Below are 27,461 nucleotides of genomic sequence, written 5' to 3'. Positions count from 1 at the left end.
AATTGACGTATGCGCGAGACAGTGTTGTGCAAACAATAAAGTGTGCCTATGATGATTATGAGTAAAATACCTATATAGGCAACTAATAAACAGTGGGATGGAGACCAACAAACTTGTAGCACTATTATCATTATTCTCGGAAGATTTTTTTACAAATTATATTACTGCGCTGAAAACGGTTTATCGGTCGGGACCTAATTTAATTAGTTTTTCGACAAACAAAACGTTGACTGTTAACTGCGTTATTAGATCGAAACATGATTTATCGATTCGAGAAGAATGTTTGAACGAAAACTCAAACCGTTTTTGTTACATATAATATGTATAGGGTACTATTAATACATTATTATTATTATTAGTGTTTTTTATTTTTAATTAGCGTCGTCACGTAAACTGTAATTATTTTAATTATATCGAAATACTTTGCTTGATTTTTAATTTTTTGATTTTCCCACATCAAAAGGTGTATTATAGTAATTCAGGTCGTATTCAAAACTCAATTTAAAAAAAAAAACTCCTAACAGATTTTATCGGTTTTCTTTACTCGCTGATTATACAGTGCGTTTATTATAAAGTCGGGAAAGTTAATAATATAAAATGATAGAGCTGTAAACACTGGTGTATTATTATACCTGATACGTTTAAATGGACGTTTAGCGCATCATGACCACACGCTGCAGAACGACTTAAGAGATCGTATATTAAATAAATGTGTGTAAACTGTTTGCGCGTGTGTGTTAGGATGGAAGGAATTAATTATTATACTACTACAATACTAGCTATTATATTATAGCTGGCACGTGTCTCGCAGTTCCTGTCAACGTCGGAATAGCGTGCACGGTCTATTTTATCCTATAAGAATTTGCGTTTGCGTGTCGTACCATTTGTGCAATAAATGTATTGAAAGGTATCTAGAAAGTCCACTGATGCGTATCGCCTGCATACGAGTAAGAATAATTATAATTTGTATAGGGTGTCAGTTAGCTAGTACTCATCATCTAGTCATCTGTAACTTTTATTTGTAAATCTTATTTTCGAAAATTATAACAAGTATAATAATATATAAGTCGGCAGTATAGTGTATAGCATCGCATTTATTTTTTTCTAAATTATTATTATGTAATAAATTCTAGATCACCTAAATACACACATAGGCCTAAATATCCTTCTCATACATCTCAAAATCTTAATAAAGTTTAAAGAATAGAAAAAAATTGAATTGATGAATTGTATTAAAAATTTATTTACAGCTATGTAGTACCTAATAAATATTTATTATTATGCATTTATATATTTATTTATGTATTTCCATAATATGTCATTCAAAAGGAAAAAATCATGAAAATTGTAAAATATTTTTTTTTTTTTAAATGTTGTCTTGTATAACTTCAAATTACCTATAAACAAAATGTTTTCAACAACTTAATTACGTTTTGTCGTTTCGGTGTGATGAATCGATGTAATATAGAAATAATCGTCAAAATTATGCAATAAAATCGGTAAAAAAAGCTAAAAAATGTGAAAATATGCCCTTAAAAATACACATTGACACTGAGTTAACCAGTGTTGGTGAGTCCAATTGACGAATTTTTATCGATGTGTTAGTAACGTACCTACTCGTCGGGACATGCTGTAGCCGTTATATTTTGAGTTCAATAGGCGAATGAGTCTATTAACCGTGAGTTTAAGAAGAAGAGACTACGCTACAATTAAATCTATACCATCAATTGTCAATGATAATAGTGTGGGACTCACCCTGCAGTGTACAGAAAATGTTTGGAAAGTTATCAAAAGAAAGTTATTTACCGGAAATGGATATTGCTGCAGTGTGATGTCCTGATGGTCGTATATAGACATCCTGTATATTATCACAAAATACAGCTAGCGATCTATATAAGTACCTACACATTAAAATAACGACCACATTTCTGTGAGATTTTCCTATTCATTTCCCGTATCGATTAGGTTTATATACATAAGGTATAAATGTTGATCACTGTGCAGTGTACCAAATACCTATAATATATAGGCTAATTAATAAGTACATTTCATTTCCCTGCACGATAGTAATGCGATCAAATCAAAATAAAGTAGAAAGGAGTGATGCTTTATTAAAATAACAAATAAGTACCTACACGCCTGATATGAATCTCAAAGTATGAATTATTAATTATAAATTATGTAAGGGAGAGGGAAAGTTCAGTAGTCACTTAATAATGATATAAGAAAAAATACTACTGAGTACTATTTTTATGTTAATAAAAATGTATGAAAAATTGTTTTTCTACGTACTTTAAAGAATGATCTGACTTATTTGTGATAGATTTACTGGTATAACATATAAATAAACAAAAACTTAAAATTAATTTAAATATTTTGAAAATGTCGTATTTTTAAAATATAATAATTTACCAGCTACGTTAAAGTTTCAAGTCCCCATGAAAAGAACGTCAAGTTGTTCTCGTTAAGTCATGATAATTATACTAAACTATTGTACCAATATTTTACAACTAAATTTCACAACTTAATTACGAAACCGAAATTTGTGGGACCAAGTTCACGCTGCTTCCGACATCGCCGTATCAATTTCGAACTTGTTTCATAATTTAAAAAAATCTAATTTATAATAAAGAAAGAAAAAAAGAGAATAATATAAAATAATAATATAGAAAAAATACCAAACATTTTTGATTTTTTATTACAAAAGAATAGGTAGATAAAATTGTTATTCTTCGTTTAAATTTCGTCTGGGGAATTTGAACTTCTAATATCCATAAAAAACAATCGGGCATATTATAATCAAAACGCAAATTTTTACCCAAAACCAGTTTTCGACAAAAATTGATTTTCTTATTTTGTTGTAATACAAAAAGAAATAACTATAGATGCTTGATGTTTGCTTAATTTAAAAAGCTCATAAATAATTATGAGAACACTAAATTTTTTTTTAATTTTAGTAAAAACAAGTGTTATGACTTATGACGAACTTATTATTACATTTTAAAGTATTAAGTTATGACTTAGGTATGAATATCAATAAATCGTTTCATGATATTTGATGAAAATTTAATGTATAATAATAAATAGATTTACCATTTACTGTTTATTCGTTTTTAAATTACAACAAAATCGGGTTTGTCCAAAATTGTTGCGTAAATATTATCCAATTTTTTACTTTTAATCCCCCCCAGGCCCTAAGTAGTAAGTAGCAACAAGATCTAATTTAATACTAGAAAACACCTCCAGTGTTAAAGGTCAATTCATTTTTTCAACCATAAAAATTGAAATGCCTTCAAACAGAAAAATGCAATTTTAAAATAAAATATGCATAATTATAAAATTATAAATCTTATAATATACACTATATAGGTTGGTAGGTATTTACATTTATCGCTCAGATACTAATAAATCTATATCTAATTTGATTTTTGATGATGATCAGATACTAGCATTTCATACTTATATTTTATAAGAATTGTGATGGCTAAAGCATTTTGTTGCGTCCCGACTGTTCGAGGGATTTGTCATTGCAAAAATGAACACTTGGGGTTTGTCCATAGTAACAAATCACAGTATATCTTTATCAAATTAATATCTTTAAATCAAAATTACTATTATATTTTGCAAGACAACATTATGAGATGGTGAACAGCATCACGACTAAACTCAGAACTGACATTTAAGACGCCGGGTGGTTTTACGAACAGCCTCCGAGTGTTTTCAATATCCCTAACTGTCTGACAACCTCTTCTGATAGACTCCCTTATATATGATCTTGTCAACAAGAGCGGTGGTTACCGTGATCATGTCGACTTTAGGTTTCATATGAGGGGTCGTTTATTGGGATTCAAATAATATTTGGTATTCTGGGCGATCTGTTTTCTTCTGTTTAGACATCGAGTTCGTCTGTTCATCGTTAGTACGTGTGATTTGGGTTTAATTATTTTAGTAAAGTGCAAAGAGCAATAGTTAGTATGAGCAATTGGCATTGGGTTTCTACACCACCTTAATATGCTTATTGCTTATATTATCAATTGCCTGATAAATTGCCTGGTATGTTTTATATTATAATATTTTAGTGGATACAAGTAACGATTTCTACTTTTAAAAAATATATAGCTTATTGGGTCAAAAGAGGAGGCCACCGCATGCCACCATGTTCGTTATTACTTATTAGTTTATTATTAAAGCACTGTTAATTTCTGTAAAGCACTTAAATAAAAAAATAGAAATAGGTTAAATCACTAATAAAGTAAATAATTATAAAAATACCAAATTACATTAATATTTTGACTCTTACCAATTTTTAATAAGTGTTTTTCTAACGAAACTTTTTAAACAAACTCTAACACTAAATTGTTTAATGTTGTTCTACCTATAGTTTTTAAGTAAAATATTATAATCAGCATTCACCAATTTTTTTTTATAAAATTATTTGCTCGTATTGAATTATGCGACGTTATTAGCGAACTGCCACAGCCCGTACATACTAACGGACAGTCAATATAATATTACGATTTTACTATATAGATTAAAGATATTATACTAAATTCAATCCTGTCTCCAATTCCCTACAGGGACAGACTGGCCCTGTCAGGTGATCAGCGAACGTGGGCGTCCTAGCTGTCATCCGTATTATATAATTTATCCCGACATTCTTTTAAAGAATGAATGAAAACATACAAAAAAGTCATCTCATAATATGATAACACTGTTTATTGTAAATACTGGATAGTACACTACGTTTATGCAGTTTTATACTTAAAAGAGATATATGATTTTTTATTACTCCTAGAGTCAATCATATGTGTGATGGGCGCAAGAGCTGAACTTCCGATTAAAATTAAATTGCCATAGAGATGGGAAAATATAAGATAGATGTTAATTTTTTTTTCATTGGCTTAATTTCTTAAAACTTAAGTCACGATTCTTTATTTTAACATAATAATAATTTAAAAACTGAATTTATCTTTGTATTGCATTTTTTATTGGATAATATGTATTCTGTGGTCAAGGCCGTGGTATTTCAAAACTACTAAAATTTGTAGACAGTATTGTAATATTATCAGATTTATGTAAGGGTATAAAAAGTCAACAATTACTGTAAGGATAAAACATAATATAGTATTTTGATAAAAAAGTTATTGTTACCAGGTGATTTTTTTTATCATTGGATAGGTACTCATTATTTCAATAAGTATATAAATATTTTTGAAAAAAGTTATTGTTATCGTTATTGACGAAAACGAGCAAGGTGGAAACGGGTAACTCCCATGTATAGTATTATAAACCTAAACGTATTCCGATTTTAATTATCTCCGGCAAATGGCAATAATATAGATAATTGGATCATTAAATAAAACCACAGAAATATTCATGAAAATTATTTAAAAAATTTGAAAAAAGGATTTAATGATAAAAAATGAAAAACAAAATAAAGTTTACTTCATTGCAATCAGAATGCTTCAAAACGTATTTGCCTATGCCAGGGATGCCGAACCTTTTTGTACCATCGTGTTAAATTTGGTTTTTCCTGCGTGTCAACTAGTTCGATAACCCTTCAATTTTTTTTTCAAAAACTTTAATATTATCAAACTTACACATTCGTGTGTGTCTCTAAAATAGTGTGCGCGTGTCATAGGTTTGCCATCTCTGGCCTATGTAGTATTAATTAATCGGAAATTCGGTAGATATAGTTAGAAATATGATGCAGATATTGCAGTACAGGTATTGTTTGTAATATATAGCTAATAATCTCCCTTTTATCATGGTATAAAAAAATAATCCACAAGAAAAAAAAATTTTTTGTTTTTTTGAAAATGACTATTTTTTAAATTAATTAATTTATAATAATATGGGAAAAAATAATTTAGAATTCGGTCATATTTAGAACGAATGAATGAAAGCAACTGATATTTTTACAAATGTAACATAGTAGATATTGTAAAATTGTATGATTTTCACACATCAATATCTTATGCTAATCCATAGAAAATAAAGAACACACCACTCATTGAAATCGTATGTATTATAATTTATATTTTATTTGTTTTTATAATATTGTTCATTATATTAAATTATTCACATTTAACTGCTATATACAAGTCCATGATCTTCATAACGAAATTATAGTATCGCTGCAGGGAATATCTTGCACATTTTTAATTACAGCTCTAATTTTGTTACTAACACCACATTATCAATTTACTTGTGCATAACAGTACATGGTAAATATATTAAATAATATTATAAAAACCAATTTAAAAAATCACATACAATTTCAATGAGTAGTGTGTTATTTATTACGAATTGGATTAGCATTAATTATCAAAGGATGAAAATTATTCAATCTTACAACACTATGCTGTATTTTTGAAAATACATAAAGTTGTTCTCATTCAAAATTAAACCGATTTCAAATTTGATATTTCGTTTTGCTTTTGTTTGTTGTCTAACCATGTAGTCGTATAATATTTTACATTTAAAAAATCTGCACTACCATGTTTACATTAAATCTCAAATTATATCTACTTACTTCCCAATCAATTAACATACCATCTATATTCTATATATAAGGACATAACAATGTATGTATTCATAAATTTTAAGTCATTTTACCAAGCTCCTGCCCAAAAAAAGGTTTTTTCTACAAAATCATAGCCCTCTATTTATTAATATTGCATGTTATTGTGGCATGACACGTTTATTGTTTACCTACAAAACTACGACGATCGTTTTGCCACTATTTTACACATGAGTACAACTGCTGTATACATGTTATAATATCATAAAGCGTGCAGTAAATAAATAAAATTCATGAGTTTTTTAATGGTAGGCTACGGTTAAAAACACAAGGTATACGGTTATTAATTTATTATATTATTATTATAGTTTTTATCTTGATATTAAAATAATATGACGTATGCGCGTGTCGGCTAATGGTGTTTGAGTGAGATTAATTGACCCGATTCGTAGAGGTGTATTTATAAACCGCTCGTATTGTATAATCAAATCGTAATAATAATAGCAACAGCAATAATACGTGTATGTATAGGTTTTTTCTTGAGTATACGGTGTAAACTTTATTGAGATCGAAATATTATTCAAAAAAAGAACACTGCGATAAGATCTGTCGAAGTGGGACAAATTATAGTTCTTAAATCCTATATATATAAATATAACATATATACAAGTATATCCATCTAAATAAATATTTAAATAGGATTAATAGGAAGAAAAATACGATTAGCACGTCATATTATATTTAATATTTCTTTTGATGTTTAGATTTTTTTTATGAATATGATTTGTTTATTATCGTTCAGACCCGCTAGGCTGTTTTAAATTTTAATCGAACCGAATAAATGGATTTTCCGCTCCATTTGTGAGATTATTTTCATAATTTATACATTAAAATAACGAGCGAAGATCAATCGATTAGTATCACGTACAGAATTTCACAAAAAACAGATTATTCTCTTACGAGATTCTGGAGGTTAGAATAATAACTGTGATAAAAATGATAAAATGTATTGGTGCCTTAACCGAGTTAAACTTATCAACATCAGAAGTTGTAGAAGATTCAATTAGCAAAGTATGAGGAGACACTATCGACAGGATAGAAGTCATAAATAATAAATAAGTATTCAAATTAATACTGGTTATGTTCCAAAAACTGTTCGAGAGAATTTAAGGGGTAACATTTGCTTAACCATCATTAACCACAATTACCTTTCAATCACATACGATATTTACTGCAATATCAAATAAAATAAAATAATATTATTTTCAAGTGTGCTATGTTATGCTTATGACTTATAGTACGTATCTACTACACGTAACTTCAGTAAATGTTCACTCCACTGGTCACACTCCCATTCCCATATATCTACCAAAAATATATTTTAATTTATAGCTGGTATATTGTTCTTCCAAATTCACCGATTAATTGAGTATAATATTATATTATGTACATTCCATTTCACGAACAATCTTGTATACCAACAATAAAAAAGCTTACACTTAGTAACTGCTTACCTTGACTACCACTCCTTGCGCACTTGTATGACATCTATTTAGAACTTACACAGATTCCCAGCCTAGAAGACACGCCCCCCCCCCCCCCAGTAGAGGTGTGAACACATTTGTAGAGAGGTGCAAGCAATCATCACGCAGTAAAAATTATTTTTAATTACTTACGTAAACGCTGAAAAAAAACGAAAAATTAATAATGGCTGGTTAACGAGTACCTATCACTAAACACTTCTCAACCGGGGTAACTTTAACTTTAAGTATGAAAACCAAAAAATCTACAAGGTGGTTAGGTGAAATAAAAGAGGTTGAGAAAAACTGGTAATGATATAGGTACCTTCTCTCTACAGTTTTAATCGTCAATAAACGATTTGACGAGGTTTTATTGTGTCTTACCTTTCCAATAGTAAGAGATTGAAAATAGAACACATTATAATAATAGGTACTTATGGATTTTTTTACAATACAACCCGTTTTTGAATCCCAATAAAATTGTGTACAATTGATGACAATCGCTTATGCTATTTTACAACGACGATGAGGCTATTATTTATAGTAGTGTGAACGACATTTCAAAAGTATAGTACCTACACACTCAGTCGTTGTTGTAAAACCAAGTGTTTATTTGGTTCCTATATAATAGTTCTACATAGGTACACATCAAGTGCGTGAAAATGTTTCTGTAATTTATAATATGTCTGTGTGTTATTCCGTCGCAGTAGTTTATATTTTATACTTAAAAATAATTGCGAATACCTGTAATAATACACCTATGTATATAATAAGTGCACTCAATGAGGAATGAGAGATACATTTTCCGTTTTGTACGGAACGGTCACCGTTTGAATGAAATAAGTAAGTAGGTATCTATATATTATGGGCGCATCGTGACACTATATAATATAAATAGGTACGAATTGGCCACCCACACATATAGGCGTAGGTATATTCGTGTGCATTATATTCATATATATAGTGCCTGTGGGTCTATATGGGATAATTTAAAGTGAAAAGTGCAGCTCATGATTTGGCCCAATAACGGAATAACGTGATATTTCGATTTGTTGGACATTTATCGACTGATTATTATTTACATTTTTTTTTTCTTTGTACCACCGTCGTTCGGTCCGTGGCACATGTGCACACGTCGCCATTGTTATAATAATAATAATAGTATAATAGAATGTTTACCCAGAAACCTGTCCGGAATGAAATTATTAATGCACTTCAAACCGCATCCGTCGTCATCGTCGTCCGCCGATGAGGAAGAACCGCGTTTGCTTTTTCGTCTACTTGCCGCATGTTAAGTATATTTCCGTTTATTAAGTAAACGACGCAGCGTAGCAGTGAACCAATATTATGTTTATTGATTAGCTACAGTTCGAATAGACTATATAATAATATGGATACATATGTTCCCTACCCTGGTCCAACCATCATTAGTTTGTATACTAAAAAATATATTATGCTATATACCTGGTTGATACCTATTGGTTATTATACACGCAAATTGTTATACATTTACATATATATATGTTTGGGTTAACTTCTTTAAATTGATTAACAGTTGGTAATGTTCCAAGACCATAAGTTTCAGCATTGATAGAACAGTTAATAATCAATAATCAACTGTTACGGTGCAATGGTTTTTGAATGCATTAATTGGTTTAATCAATTTAATAAATTCGAAAAAAAAAATTTGATTTATATTATATTGCAAATAGGTGTGTAATACACTGTGTATCTAGAATATTATATATACCCTTTATACCTGGATGTATCCACTATAATAATTTATACTGATAAAATAGTATATAATATGGCGTCATGGTAACATGGTGTATAGTCTTTAGAATGTGTGTGTATATATATATGATAAAAACATTCATTTGTGAAGACACACCTGTTTTTGAGGGGTTTGATGTAGGCAATTTTATTGGCATTTTAAGACAAATGAAAATTTAAATTACTAAATACATATTCAATTAAAATCACTGCTCAGATCTGTAGCAGATGGCTTAATAAAAAGTTGAGTTGAAAAATATACGTATCAAAACAAACTTGTACAAGAGGTCTCACGGATCGCGACATCATCGTCTGGAACGAATACCTTTGTCGTCAATTGAATTATTACGTAATTATGTAGAAAAAGATTTCACGTTTAGAACAAAAAGCAACCATAAAGGAAGTATATATTTTATCGATAAGATTATAAGAAACAAAACTAAAAATAATTTCACCGTAAAAATATGATAACGTTGACAACAGTGCAATATCTTTCATAATTTTAATTTATTCAATGTTGATATAATACAACAACAAAAAAAAATTATAATTTGCTATTTTCCTATATAAGGTATAATTTTTAGTGATATCAAAACAACAAAATCATATTAGGTATTTAGGTGGTTTAAATGCAAATGGTACGTACTTTTTATAGGTATGACGTATATAACATATAAGTAAAATATACAATATACAGTTACAATAGTAATCACCACATTCACTTAGCTTAAAAAAAGGACCGTATTGCATACGTTTTCTATACTAGGTATACATCAGTAAAATATAGAAATGAGATAAAATAAGGGATACGCTGATCAGCTATCAAGCATACATTATTTAATTATTGTTATGGTGCATTAATGCATTACACACGCAGTGGCGTTTTCCGTGAGTATTATTAAAACATGTGCCTAAGTATAATATTACGACGTCCTATAATATCTCATAATCATGATTCTATTGAAACAAATTTGTGCAACTGGAAAAAAACTGATACAATTTATTTATATTAATTAATAATATCGCGAAGACTCGAACATTTAGCCTCAAAGAAGACAGAACATAATAAAGTATAAACTATACAGTATAATGTAGAAGTATAAAACTTAAGTAGGTAAGTAAGTTAATGTTATTGATGAAACTCGGCGTAGTATGATTAATGGCTCAATGAAATAGTGGACAGTATAATCACGTAATACTAAAATAGTAAATAATGACACCAATTCTATCACATTAAAATATATACATATAACCTATGTACCTACCTATTGATAATTTAGTGAAATTTAATTTGATTAATTATTGTTAATAGTTATTAGTCAAACTTTTGGACAGTGCAGTATACATTATAACACATTTCTGAAAGAAAACTTCATAGTTACACAGTTAAATTGTCTATATTTTCTCAGTTTTTAAAATATAAGTATGTAGGTCTATTATACGTTTCTAAGAACACATTTTATATTTATTCAATAAATTTAGTATTTGAGTAAAATATAATTAATGTTATTTCCTCCAATTATTTGAATCCTCAATTTTTTTATTCCAACGAGCAATATTAGTTGTTAATTTATCAACACCATCATAATACTTATTATAATATTAATATTTTAAAGATGCACGATGTAAATGTAATTAATCCCCTTATTAATTTTAATAAAATAAAAATGTTGTCCACGTTTTTCCATTTCGTCCTAACAAAAACGTGAATTATATTATTACATTATGATGAATGATGATCATCGGACAACTCGGTTTTTGGCAGTTATAAAACGTGAAGACTTGTAGTCGACAGGTAAGAGGAGTAGCTTTGAACAATAAAATTAGTTAACAAATTTCAGATAGCAAAACATGATTCCATAAAATAATTAAACCGGTATCGGACATAATATTTTATTAGTAGCTTTTGATTCATATAGCTATGTTAAGTATATTATTCTAAGCACGTGTTTTTTTATTAATAATTTTTATTACGGATGATTGTATAGCACTTAATTTAGCTTAACTATGCAGCTATGCATTTTAATAGCTTATGCAAGCCAGTTGGAGATGTTAGTGTGTCATGACTTTGAATGTAAAATTATTATTGGAGTTTATAAAAAAAAATCATGCCTATGTATTTTTAATATTTTTGAATTGTTAAAATTGTTTTCAATTGTACAAGAATAACGTATGCTGGTTTTTGTATTAAATTGTTAAGTTATTTGAAATAGTCTATACATGTTTATTACCACTATTCAAAAAAAAATTAAAACCCCTATAGTTTGATATTAGTCTGTTTATTTTGAAAATTTGATTGAATATAGAAAATTATGATTTAAGAACAGTAGAATGTTTCTAGTTTTCAAAATTTGTATAAATTTGATGTATTTGATCCTTGTAATATATTGGAAAAAACCAAAAACCATTTAGTAAGAAATGAGTGAATATCAAATTTTGTCAAAATGTATAGATACTTCAGATATCCTCATAAGGGGATCACGACGTTGAGCCGACAACCAGTAGGCCGACAAGATATAAAGCCGACGGCGTTTGGCCGACAGGATATCAGGCCGACATGGTATCTAAATTGTATATATTAATGTTTTAAAATAAAAAATTGTTTACTTAATTACAATTTATTTTCGTCTAAAAAATATTCGATAAAAATATGTAAACAATTAATTACATATTTTAATATAAATTTAATTTTAAAATATTATGTTATTGTTATTGTTAAATTAAAATATATTTAATATCAATATTAATAGTATAATCGTCATAAAAAATTAATTACATATTTTAATATAAATTTAATTTTTAAATAATATGATATTGTTAAATTAAAATTGTAAATCGTAAAAAAATTACATTTATAGTTTTATATTATAAGCTATATACCTTTTAGAAAATCTATCAGGGCAATATTACCTTTATCATTAATAATATTATTTAACCGTTTCTTACGAGCAGCATATTTTGGATGTTGTCGAAGCTTTGGTTCTCCAGATAGAATTAGTTCAATTTGAACACTCCATTATTATAAAATAAAATACGATGAAGGCACAAACCTCACTGATTCAATATTATATTAGAGAATAACACATCGGCTCTTCGGTTGTATGATGTATATTACTGGTTCGATATCTTATCTCAAATAATTGCTTTGATAAATATCGATATAATTTGGAAATTTTGGGTATAATATCTTTATCGCAATAATAATATCCGACGGCTCTTCGGCGGTCGCATCGTCGGTTGTCGGCTCACCGTCCTAGTCCCCTCATAAGTATATGTGAAATTACACTCAACTATTTTATAATTCTTAATATAAACTACACTCAAACCTTAAGTATGAATAAAAATGATTGTATTCATTTTTAACTACTTACGAAATAATTTGTAAATTCTCACGATTTTGACGAATTACCTAAAAATTTAAACTTCAATCGCACATAAAAAATTACTGTAGATTTACATTTTTTTTTAATTCCAGTATTATCAACTTGAGGAACTTTATATTCAATTTTCAAGCTTTTTAACTGAGAAAAAATATTAAAAAACCTAAAATATGATTATGCTAATAACGAATAGATAATGGGGCCTGGTAACGGGTTTTCAAATTTTCCGAAATTTTCTGAAATTCTAGACATTTTGAAAATTATATTTTATATTTTAGTTGAAACCTTAATTATTATGCTTTTTCACTAATTTACTGCCAAATACCTAATAAGAAGGGGTGAGGGGGGTTAATACGTTGTATTATATCAAAAAAATATATTCACGTCACATTCCTACAGAAATGATTGAACTTGAGAGGCCTTGTAGAATTGTCAGATTTTGATGATTTTTTTTGTTAGGAAGAAGAAAATTTCATACAGAGAGCATTGAACTTTGATTTTTAATTACATTGGTAAAGACAAAAATTAAAACCTTGTAAAAATGTGTAAAATTCAAACTCTTACTATAGGATTTTTACATTTTGAAAATCAAAGTCCAATGCGCCCTGTAAAAAGTATTTCTCTTGCTAACAAAAAAAAAAAGTTATTGATATCTGATCACTCTACTAGGCGTGAGGGTTTTTTTCTATAAGACATGTTTTTGAGCGAAAGCAAGTCAAGCAAAGGCCACTTAATTATTTTTTTACACAAATAAATAATGACATATGAAACAAACTATTTTTCTTATTGTATTCTTTTGAAGTTAAAATAAAATAATTATGGTGTACAGTATTAGTGTACTAAATGTATATGTATGAAACACTTACTATTTACTAATGCACTACCTATTGAACGAATACTTTATATGGAGTTTTTTAACGTACAGTACACTGGCCCCACGTATCACCTACAATTAAAGCTGGATTCGAATTAGATCTAACCAGTTTTTAAAGTCATTATTTTATTATTAAAATTTGTAGCAGGTACCTAATATTTATATAATGGAGCCCTATTATGATAATACTTTATATATTTATATGGAGGTATATGCAATATCTATATTTTATTGATCAAATACTAATTTGTAATGTGTGTTACATGTGTTATTACCTATTAGATATAAAGTATTAATTAGAATACCATACTGATATTTGCGTACCCGGTCCACCCATCCACTTTTATATATGATAATCCATTTAAAGCTGACTTTTACTGGCGATGACACAGCTTTCAACTTGAAATTTGTTTTGAGTGGGAGGCTTGTCTCCCATAAATCTGTCTAATGGAGATAATTACAGTAATCAGTTTTACCGCAGTGAATAAAGTTCGTCCCACCATCGGTTACTTAAAAAAATAATTTAAATATATAAAATGTATTTATGCCGCGCGGCTTTTTATGTAAATCACTTGGCTCTTCTACATAGGCTGGACTCTTCATACCATAATTTGTAGAAATCTCAGTGAGACTATATCGTATATAATGCAACAGGTAAAGTACAAATGTATACAGTATTCGGGTAAGATGAACACTATACCCATACCTGAATGAAGTAAAACTATTGTTTATAAAAGTGTTTATTTTGGTAATTCGTACGTACATTATCTACGGCTGAATAAGTTAAGTACATACTTGGGTTAAAATAACGGTAGTAGATAATTGTTTGTGATGAAAAGCACTCAATAATAGATATTTTAGAAGCTTTAGCCACAAAAAAAACTCGGTGTGAAATTGTGAATGTACAGATTTGGTGGTTAAGATTTTAAAAAATATCTACACAGTTGCAAATGCTTACCACATAAATGTAAATATAGGTACAAAGTCGGGGAGATACTTTTAAATTACATATGTCACCCAAACTCAAATTGTTCTACTAAGTATTTTGGATTATTATGATTTGGTATTTTTCCACAACAATTATTATACTCTGTGTAATTAAACCATTCGAAGTGTTTGGTACTATGGTCGTGTTGTACCGATATTATCAGTTTATGATTTTTAGCAATACAATACGAATAATCCACAGCACTCTAGCTAATGTATAAATTGATTGGCTAATGTATACATCAAACATATTTGATGATGGTGGATATGTATACTTTATAGGTAAGGCAAGGTTACTGTTCACATGGCTAAAGTTTACATTACCCGTTTTTGGACCTTGCCCATAACCTGTACATAGGTAGTCAGTTAGAATACGTGGGCTATGCTCGACCGGGTCGTAAATGATAATTTAATAAAGAAATCATGGAGCTATGCGAACCTCGTGACTCATGATATCTATGTCCGTCCGTTCTATTGTTCGGGGATGAATACGTACAGCGATGATAATAACATAAGACGACAGTTATAAACGTGAGACGAGTGTAGAAAATGTAGTCATTGGCCTGATTAAAGACATACCTGTGTAGTGTATATTAGGTGCATAAATATAACATTATGTAGGTACGCATGATGAATGAAAGTCATTTTCTTATCGCATAAGTAATATTGTATATTTGTAATATTTGCCGGCGACCCAGGATACTCAAGCAGTCAAGCCATGACCGTGACGTGACCTCTGCGACATGCGGTACATTATTTATTTCATTTTATTTTTTTATTTTGACATTCCGGCTAGTTTATTCGAACTGAAGATATTATTGCAGGCAGTCGAAAAAAATGATCACGGAAAAGAAAACCAGAAAAATCTAACGAAAAATTACTCACGGAAATAAAAGTCCATATACAATATACAATATACATTATACCTACCTATTATAAATTTATAATATAATATTTGGCACTTTTATGTACAAAATGTATACTTTTACATAGTTGTACACTGAATATAACTTCTATTACCCAACTATTTTTATATACATTTTGACATTTTGACTGATTTTAGTAAAGAACAGTTTACTTAATTTATATTGTTAGGTACCCCTTGTGGTCTTGTACACAAACAAAACTATTACATAAGATTAAACTTGTATAAAATAAAATAAATACAAAAAAGAAACGTAAAAGAAGTAGTTTTCCCGCGATTCAATGTCATTATATCAACTGTATAAAATTAAATTTTGTCAGTGTTTTAAATCGAAATCATATATTATAGCATAGTGTCAACAGACAATAGCATTATAATATGTATATTATAGTGGTGTACTGGTGGGCGGTGGCGGTTATAGTCAGAGGTTAAAATTTGTATTATTTCGTATAGTGCTGGTGATTAATGTTGGACATGCAATACCACCATGCGGAGAGATCATTAGTCTTTACTGTTTAGAGTTATATTAAAAGATATAGATTATTCTTTTGTCTTACGTCGATAGCCTATATGGAAACATTTTAGGTGCGTGATTAAAATATAAAATACAAAAATATATGATTACGAATTTTCAAAATAGCTATAACTGCGAATTTATTTTTTAAACTGCGTGCACAATTCTAATCCCTGGTCCATGAGGTTGTTGTTTTTAATTTTTTATCATACACTTCCTATTTGGGAGTCTCATCTATTTGGGCTGTTCTTTCTCACATGGGTCATGTAGTACAAACGAATGTTTTTAGTGATTTTATTATGTTTATAGATTCCACGTCACTATAATAATATACTATACATAATATAATTGTTAGAGCAAAATAATTTCAAACAATTATTGTAACGGACATATACACCAAGGCATAAAGTAGTAGATTCATAGTAGTTCGCATGTGAAATATAAATATTATAAAATAGATAAATGCAACAAAAAAAAATCCGTTGGTGTACACTTATTTTATAATTTATTCAGCTACAAGTTTTTATTTTCTCCATTAAAACAAACCAGTGTTATAAACTCCGTCGACGAATATAAACCTCCCATACTGTTTGATTCGATGACTTTCAGCTATGTCTACTTAGCTACCTATAAATAGTATAAATGTAGGTATAGTGTATACAGTATTACAGCGGCATAATTAGGAAGGAAGGTAGCAAGATTGGAATTTTCCTTAGTGTAATTTTAAAATTAGGTTGATGATTAGAATGCCTAACTCGCAAATTTAATTGTACCTTTTTAGATTTTATGATTTATAGTTCATTTTTTTTTCATGGATTAATTGAATATACTACATAAAGCATTGTACATATAATAATACTAATAAATAATAATTGATAAATATAGATGTTATCATTATTATTCATTACTAAATTAGTGCTATATTATTGTATTATTATTAATTATGAATATAGATATATGTAAATATGTAATATATTTATATATTTACTAATTTCATATGAATCGTTCATTACTACAATTTTTACTTGTACCTATATATAGGTCAATACCCACAAATCACAATTTATTAAAATTTATTTAAGTAGGACAAAATTTGATTGTTTTTAACGTTTTAATTGATAGACTTTTTAGTGGGTGGAGACTAAAGACTATAATATAGAGATTCTTTAAAACTTCATTTTTTTTATTCGTGATGACAATAAAACAATTAATTTAAACCATTTAAAGATTGAAAATTAAACACACTTATGAATTATGATAAATTCTAAACGTGACGATCAAAATATAAATTTTAGTAGTTTTTTTTACACACTCGAATCTATGTCAATAGTTATTACCATATTTACCAGTTTAAATTTTAAAAATATACATCACATTTCTTACAATCCATACTAAGTTTTCCATTTCCGGAAATAATGTGCAAACCGTAGCTCTTCTATTCCCCATGAAGACGGCTCAAATGATAAATTATAAACCAACAGGTCTGCCGTGTCTTACACAAGTATACAAATGTATAACCTGTATATCTATAATAAATTAATCGTTGCAGGTTTTCGGCGTCCGGTGTGATGTTGATCTGGCGCGGTTGTTCGGTCGCTGAAAACTGTCGCGTCCATAATGATAATCATTTACGTTCCGTTATATTATTATTATTATTATTATAAGAAATTAGGGACAAATGACGACAACGGAGTGACCACCTATACCTATATACCTACCTAAATACCTAATACATGCATGACGCCCGGACGCGGTTGTCGTTTTTATCAAAAAAACGGGTTTATGTACTATAGATTCCATAATATAATAATTAATAATAATAATTTTAAGTATATAATAACGGATGTAGGCAATACTCTCAAGTTTATTATTTACGCCCAGCTATATAAATACATACTGCAACTGGTGTCCAGTTATTAATGTGTTTGTATTACGTATAGGTTGGTGCCGCCACTGTAGCATATTATACATAAAAATATTGTTATTTTATACGTCGTCGTTTCGATGAAGAGCCATCTGATCCGTGTACGAGACAATGTCACAACAGTAGCAGCGCATAGGTTTATAATATAATGTAATAATTATGTAGGTATATAGGTAAGTTGCACTAACCTTGATAACGGCAGGATGGTTTACCTATAGTTCGAAATCGTTAAACGAATTTGCATAAAATCCTGGTACATAAAAGTGATTAAGTAAATAATATATGAACGCGTCTTGTATATATTATATCATCATAGCAATTATGTATGAGACTGCGGTTTCGACAGAAATTACTACGGAAAACTCTATACGAGCGTTAAGGTTAACTGCTGCAGGAGGACTCATTAGCTACAAGAAAGACAGGACTAAGCGATGTGTAAAAGTTTATGTGCAGTTTCTTGAAATTGGGCTCACTCGTATTTTATACGCACGACGAGTAATTCAGATAATAATTTGTACGACTATAAAAAAAAAACCTTTTATTTACTAGCGTGTAAATTCTTATAACATTAATGTCAGAAAACCTAATCCCAAATGAAATTCACAAATATAATATAACAAGGAAAACATATAATAATCATACTTAAAAACAAAAAACATGTTCTTAATACGCGTTTCATCGTATACCTACCTATTTTATTCTTATGTACCTAAACATAATAATATAATGTAGGTAAATTAATAATTGAAATCACGATAATTTTCAATTGTCAAGATAAACGGTCAAATATAAATGGGTAATAATATTCCGTTTCTTGACCGAAATTATTTTGAAATCTAATAAATAAATAACATTATTTGGTTTATCGTCGTGGACGGTTCGCGGGATTATATTCATAATCACTATTAACATGATATAAGATGTACAATTAATCAACTTTTTAGTACATTAAATACTCGAGAATTTTTTTTAATTTAAAATCATCGTCATACTAACATAATTTTAGTCAATTAAGGATTATAAGTTATAAGGCAGGTAAGTAGCAATATATATATTTACATTATTATTATAATTATATATTATATTGTTATTATTATATTTTATGTAGTTTAACAGAATTTTTAACATAATTACAAAATACAAAAATTACATTTTGTGGATGCATTTATTTCTTATTAGTAGGTTAGGTTAAGTAAGATTTCTTTTTCTACTCAAATTGTTTTTGAATTCTATTATTGATACTGATACTTGGTGCGGCCGTATAGCTGTTACTTATCATATTCAGTTAAAATACAAAGTATTCGTATCATAAATGTGTGAGGATTTTATATAGGAGCACTGAGCACAACCAGTCTTAACGACTCGCAAATTGATAATAAATAATAACTATAGTATAAGAACGGGGTGAGCAAGTTGAACCTCGTCTGGAAAATCGTGACTATATAGGATCTAATTACCGGTCCTAAGGTATCTACATTTTCAGCTTTTTTTCCCGGAGGTTAACCTATGTTATTTTGAAAAAAAATGTTAGTGTTGTTTGATGTAGGTATAATTAAATTCTAAAATGTATATGTATGTATGTTTTATGTATTTAATTGACCTCCTTAGTATTACAAATTTTTCCAATTAAGTATCTCATTTTTTTAATCAAAAGTGTTGATTATCCAATATACATAGGTACAATTGAAATATATTTGAACAACGATTCTGAGCAGATCAGAGTTGGGTGATTTTTTACCCTTTTTTTCTAGCGTTATTTTATAATACCACAATATGGACAATGTTTTTTTAAATGCACATCCAAATTAAAACGCCATAATAAGAGGTGTTGGTTTAAAAAAAAACCAAGTAGGTACCTATTGTGTAATTATTGTAAATTATGTAGCGAATAGATCGTCGGTCCGTATAAATGAAGGTATAAATACTTAATATTATAAAATCTATTGAAATTTAATTTTAAAATCTATTAGATAATAAGCAATAATACATTTGCAAGGAAAAATGTTAAAAAAAATGTTATTTTTTAAATTATTATGCCATCGATATTAATAAATAAACAAATAGAAATCATAATATAAGTATTCTATAGGTTTACTATACTACAATTATTTAAGTACTCTCGATAATTCGAAGTTGGTGGGACTTATAAAAACTTTGAATTGCTAATAAGATGTTCAAAATATTAATACATTATCAAAATAAATAAAAAATTAGTTACTAAGAGTTTTTAAACATGTAAATATTACCAATAGAATATTGTAGTAAATAATAATCCAATACTAAATTATATGAATGTATGATAGTATGATCCACTATACGGAATATATCAATCTTTGTTAAAAAATCTGGAAGTTTTAAAAACAAAGTTTATAATAGTTAATTTAACAACAAGAACACTTTGACTACTCAATCACGGAAATAACTTTAAATTTTCATGGTTTGAGTTGATTGAAAGAACTTTCTACATTTTACCTCGAATTACTAAATGTATACCTAATTTTTTTTGCTTTAAATTGCTGAAAAATTTCTATAGTACCGAGCTTTTACTTCGAATTACCTAAAAGAGTATCGAATTATCGAAGGTTTGAATTAATAAAAATTGAATATGGGTATACAAAATAATTAATGTATTTTACATTAATGTATATAATAATGATGAAATGAATAAGTAAAATGGTACCACGAAATTATCCACATAATATTTTATATTATGACATACGGATATGATACGTATAGGAACTGTTTTATCAGTTAATAATAGCTAGGTAATGACATAATATGAATTTTACATCATATTTTAATAGTACTTATAAAATTCTAAAGAATTTAATAGTATATAAGTATATTAGTATGCAATAATGTAGGTATGTGATTTATACCTACATGGCCACATAGGTGTTTGGAAAAAAATTAGTTCAGCCTACGATGTTACGAATGTTACGATTGTTAATAATAGAAAAATAAACTATAACCAATAGCATAATATAATCTAATAACAGTGTATTAAATATGAAATATGTGATAAAACATCGTTAGACATTTAGGTTTAGTCTCAGAATAATTTTTCATATAATTTTCAGTCAAAAAGTAATTCAATGAGGATGTACTCTCAACACTACCTATACTATGGATAAGGTAATATAGTCAATATAATAACATACTAAATGTCTTATATGTGGTATTATATAGCAGAGTCCCCGATTTGTTTTCGTTTTATTTATTGTACTTGTACAACATTACGTGAGTATATTTCGTGAAAGGTAAAACTTAACAAAGATAAATAAGTTAACTTTTACTTTTATTAAAACTTTTATTAGGTATACGTCCAATTACTTATTCAACTGCTAAGAATAATATACTACGATACTTAGGCAATGAGCGAAAGCTATATGATATTGTAAAATGTTACTAGAGCCGAGTGCATTTTAATAATTTTAAGACATCTCCGTAGTTGTGTGCACATAATAATATAATATTGTAATGATTCTATATTATTGTCATTGTAATCAATGTTTTTTTTTCAAACAATATGTGAAAAATACGTGCTAATTCTGTATCTTTGACGAGTAATTTTTTATTTTATTGACCTGGGAACATCGTACACCTATGCACCTACAACCTACCACAAGAACATGACAATAATATAATATTAGGTAACCGACGTACCCGCGTTGGCGTTCTTCTGCGGCACCGCGGCGTAGGACACGCAGGCGCCTGTCTCGTACGTGACGGCGGCGCACTGGTCATCCGACTTGCAAGCGTCTATGCACTGCGGCAAGGTGAACAGGGCCAACTGCTCGCGCATCGCATGTTTGGCCGCCGGACTGGCCGCGTACCCGGTGAGCAGTTCGAAGTTGACGTCGCCGCCGCCGTCGCACTTGAGTGACGCGGTCTCGCGGGTGCAACCGGCCAACATCGCAGCGACCAGCGACAGCGTCACCGACAGAGGGACGATTCGCCGAGGGTGCGGGTGCATGACGATAACAGCGGTGGCAGCGGCCAGCAGCAACTCAACCCGAGCGTTGATGGGTGTCGAGACGCGACAAAAACGGACTCGCCACGAAATGATCACACTCCGTCGGCGGAATCGTCGCAATACGTATAAATGTTATTATTATAAATTTCCAAACAATATTGTGTTGTGCACACCGTTTTCGCACGCGAAATTCAAACTATTTAAGACGCAAATAGTAGTTGTGTCTTTAATATTTTGAACTTCGATGCGATGCGACGGGTAAAACTCGCTGAGCGGTGTGCGCGCGGGGTGTAGAGGTCGCGACGTCGGTGCCGCGGAGAGCCGAATAAGACTGACGCGTCGGAAGAGTCAAGAGTGCGGCCGACTACGGTCCGCGGGCACGTGGTCGCGGCGCGGCGGCCGTGGTTCCCGCGAGTCGAGAGCGGGAGAGAAGAACCGCTGGCTGGCGAGCCGCCTTCGCCGCCACCGCCGCCGCCGCCTTTTCTATGCGACGATTATTATTATTATCATTATTCGTGCTTAGCGTTTAATATTAGGTATATATATTTATTTGTTATTATCATTATTTATTACTATGACCGCTGCCGGCCGCCCGCTCGGATCGGCCGAAATAATAGACGCGTATTAGCTTCGCACAAACAAATAGGTAATATAATAATAATTTAACAACTGCGTCAACACCTCGCCGCTGGACCGCGAGAAAAGCGAGCGAATGACCTAATAGAACCCCGTTGCTGTGAATCGAAAATAATAGGAAACAAATTATATCATTTCGATTATTATCGCATTAACCATCATCTGTAAATATAAATGATGTATACTTATGTATGCCTGTATATATAAATAAAATATATTTACGTACAAATGTAGTACGTTTATATATAGGTAAACGGTGTTGTTCAAATGAGGGAGGGGGGAGTTTGAGATAAATCCCCCCCTCGAGGACAAAAAAAAATCCCGTTTTGAAATGGTTAGAATGAAGAATATACGCGTCATGAAAAATTGTAACCTGCGCATAAATAGTATTAGGGAATAGTATTTGGGAAATATAATAAAATCACAAGAACATTGATTTTTCGCCTGAGGAGGTATAAAAATAGACATTTATTATTGACATAAAAAACTGTTTCAGTGTAGGTATAAATATTGTTCATCAATATTAGTAAATTGTCTTTGTGTTGTGACCTGTGGCCCGCGGATGTGTTTGTGTGTGTGTGTGTGTGTGTTATTGTACCAGCATATCGGAGTAATCGAAATATTATTTTAATTTATAATTTGATTCCTTCTCTCTTGTTCATTATATATATTAATATTATTTTCTAAAATCAAAATACTTATGAGTAAAACTGTAAAACTGTAAAAATGTTTCAGTATTTGAATATTGATATTGCTATTCAAATACATATTTTTCCTAATTTAAATAGTATTTCATGACTCATAACATATAAGTATATGACTAAATGAGTAAGTTTCGTGGTTATTAGCTACTTAGGTATTACACTTAAACAGATTGTACTTCAAATATTTTAGAATCTATGCATAGTTTATGAAATGCTGATGTACATTTAATTTAAAAATTCATTTTGTCTTTTGTTAATACGTACATAATTATTGCAGTATTCATTAAAAATATATATTTTTTTTTTATTTAAATAGAAAAATTTACAATCTGTAACATACTCGTAGGAACAATAAGCAAATTGGATAATGGAATAATATTAACATCACATGAATAGTATGAGGGATTCGATTAAAATGTTTATTAATGACACTTAAGTAAAAGCAATAATTTTTTTAATACTTACCCCTACTTTTATTAAAATATTTATTAAATCATTGTGATTATTAAAATCATTTAAAACGAACTGGTACCAATTATAATTATTATATAACTTAGGTATAAGTTTTAGCATAATATGTTTCCTTTCTAATTTTATAATTCCAATATAATTATAGTTTCAAATTTCGATTGAAAAATTTCGATTTTATTTTTTTATTTAAAAATCCATTTACATATCCAAAATGTAATATTTTTCAGTATTAAGATAACTTTTTATTAAAAGCAATAAAAACTAATAAACTAATTACTATTAAATAGTTATAAAAAGTATTATATTTTGTTCTTGCATAAATTATCGTTAAATACTAACACTATGATTTGTTAAAATTATTATTTTTAATACTTCGAGTTAGTATATAGTGATCATGACCGAAAAAAAGAAAATTCATTCTTTTTCAAAAGCTCTTTCGGATACATCATACTTCATTACCATATGTCCATATCTAATATCTAAATACTCCGATAAACATATATATATATTAAACTGAATCCCTCAACCCCCCCCCCCCATAATAAAATTGAATGTAGCCACTAGGTAAAGTAGGTATGTGCCAAAAATATTTTAATATGTATACATTATACCTACAACGGACGATAACTCGTATATTATGGCTTCTTATTTACAGACTATTACAATCGTCTCTCCTCCGTCTTTTCGTTCGAAATTGATAGCCGAAACGTTATGTTTTAGATATATTACGTGTTCCTATTTAAAATATCGGAAAATATACAACACCACGAAGCTGCCGCTACCACAGTTCGAAGTTCTAATAATACCGTCATTTATCGCCATGAATATTCAGACCCCGCAATCGGCCGGCTTCCAGTGAACATTAACGCCCGTGTATTATAGCCAAACGTTTGAAATTTGAATACAATATTATAATACTATTCACTATAATTGTATATTTGTATTTATTTATTTATTTATTTATTTATAGATCAACTGAGCTAGCTCTTACATATTATAGAATGTGGTATGCATGACAGTTAAATATAAAGTAACACTAGGTATAGTAGAAACATAGTACCTAGGTATACACAACACTAAATATTATTGATATTTCAGATTAAGTTATGATTAATATTCATAAATTATTCGAAAAATATCGTTATTTCGAGAATTATAAATTATAATACATTAGTACATTACAATATGTGACCCAAAAATATGTTTGTCCTATTTTTCTTGTGACCTTTCCAATATACAAAGTGATTTACCAAGCATGGTCCTCTCATTTTTTCCTTTAATAATGCATTTTTAAATATAAACTCAGACAATTTTTTTTGTACTCCAGAATTTTTTTTTTGTAATACTTAAGAAGTGTTCTGTGACTATACAGCCTTTTTTTCAAATGAGAACCTTCTTTTTTACTGTAAATTATTAAATGGATACTATTTTGAACATTTTAATTAACCTAATTTAAAATTCGAATTAGACCTTTCTCAGTTATTACTTATTAAAGTGTTAGTATTAAGGATAATAGTACTTAAAAATGGTTTTACAAAATATGAAATAATCAAATAAAGGTAATATTGGAATTAGTATTTATAATCCTTGTGTCATTTTTACAAATTATTAATGAATGAAGAAATTGAATTAGAAGACTATTCAAGAATTTGAAAATATGGTGTTTAAGTATATTTAAAAATTCTAAAAATCGGGTTTTAAACAACTGCTTTATTGAAGAAAAAGGGGATGAGTAATTAGTATGCTTGGTGAATCATTCAATCACCCTGTATCATGTTAAGCTTCCACGTTTTACTAGGACAACTTGCCCCTAAAAGGGGGCAAACACCCCCTTCTTCTACTATTAAATTTCTAAATACGTAAATTTATTAAAATATATTTATTGATCTATAAACTCCAAGTAATGAATTTTGTTAACATTAATTTGTATTTCATTAAACATTTCTAGAAGAAAAACTAATTGCTCAATTAACTGACTCTATTTTACAATTATTTTCCCAGCTTGATGACAACAATAATAATTATATTGACGAATACGTATTATTTTCCCGTTTCGTCACTACGATTTTTACATCACATATAGTTCATTTAGTTAACCTTAGTTGATTGGTAATTTTGTCGGCTACTCATTCTGATTGTCGATTTGTAACATCGAGTTAGTTGTTATACCTTTAAGCTAACCTATGTTGTAGAGTATTTACAGCTGACCTATAATCGAGTACCTATACTGATGTTTGGTACTCCAGTTACGATAAACTAGGATGTTAAAACCATGGTAGTTGGTCATCCAGAAGTCGTAAGAATTTTTGTATTATTAAAAAATATGAAACAATCTGAACATTTATTATTATTTAGTGCATTATGTAATTTGTCTATAATAGGTATATATGAATATACATACCAATAAAGTATATTTTAGAGAATACAAATTATATGAGAAATATTTGCCATAGGTACTCGCATTGTTCCACATCATAATTATTTTTTCGATTAAAAAAATAAACACTGATGGAAACTCATAAGACTAAACGAGCATGGGCACACATTCAGTCTTAAACTTGGGAGTGCTAACATGTCTTACCCTAAAGTGACCCGTTGGGAGGCTTCGTCCCCTCTCCCCCTTACGCCTATACAGTTATACACACCAGGCATAAATTATTTTCATTTCAAATAAAATTATTAATTACTACCTTAAAAAAAACGAAGTATTGAACCTGATTTTCAATATAGAATCTTTTTTTTACCGATATATTATAACCAATTAATACAACAACTATTATATTCTTCTATGAACAAGGGATACAATCAGCGTCATCCAGATTTTCATTACTTTCATCATTTTTTTTTTAAAAAATTTTTTATTCAGTTTAAATGTATTAAGCATATTTAAACAGGAAATATATATCGTTGGCATTAGTGCCTTATAAATACAAACTGGACTGCACTCATTCTTACAAACTCAAAATTGCACTTAAAACAATATTTTTAATTTAAAAAAAATGTAATTAAGGACTTGGGGGAACTAAGCATCCACTGGCGCCTCCGTATGTGCGGCAATGTAAACGAGTGCTTCAAAAATACTTTTTTAGACAACAGTTAATATAGCAACATATTTGTCTCATAACAAACTAAATTATTTTTATGTAATGAAATATTATGAATACCTACACTAGGTACAGTAGGTACACGTATTATAATAAAGTTTCGTTCTTATTATAGGTACTATTATTCATTAAATCTGTGCTGTTACTTTC

The 27,461-nt window shown here is 29.2% G+C and overlaps 1 protein-coding gene across 1 annotated transcript in view; it reads right to left on the bottom strand.

Moving 5' to 3' along the window:
• Nucleotides 1–22,764, bottom strand: part of LOC111040433 — a 58,362-nt gene extending 35,598 nt beyond the window's left edge. The window contains exon 1 of the mRNA XM_022324356.1: nt 22,087–22,764. Within this exon, the coding sequence (XP_022180048.1) occupies nt 22,087–22,396 (310 nt within the window). The 5' untranslated portion in view covers nt 22,397–22,764. The remainder of the gene's footprint in view (nt 1–22,086) is intronic.
• Between the last annotated feature and the right edge of the window lie 4,697 nt (nt 22,765–27,461).

Source organism: Myzus persicae, unplaced genomic scaffold (assembly GCF_001856785.1).
Source record: "Myzus persicae strain clone G006 unplaced genomic scaffold, MPER_G0061.0, whole genome shotgun sequence".
Taxonomy (NCBI): Eukaryota; Metazoa; Arthropoda; class Insecta; order Hemiptera; family Aphididae; genus Myzus; species Myzus persicae.
The sequence above is the reverse complement of the archived record's forward strand: the minus strand, read 5'-3'. Positions and strand labels throughout refer to the sequence as shown.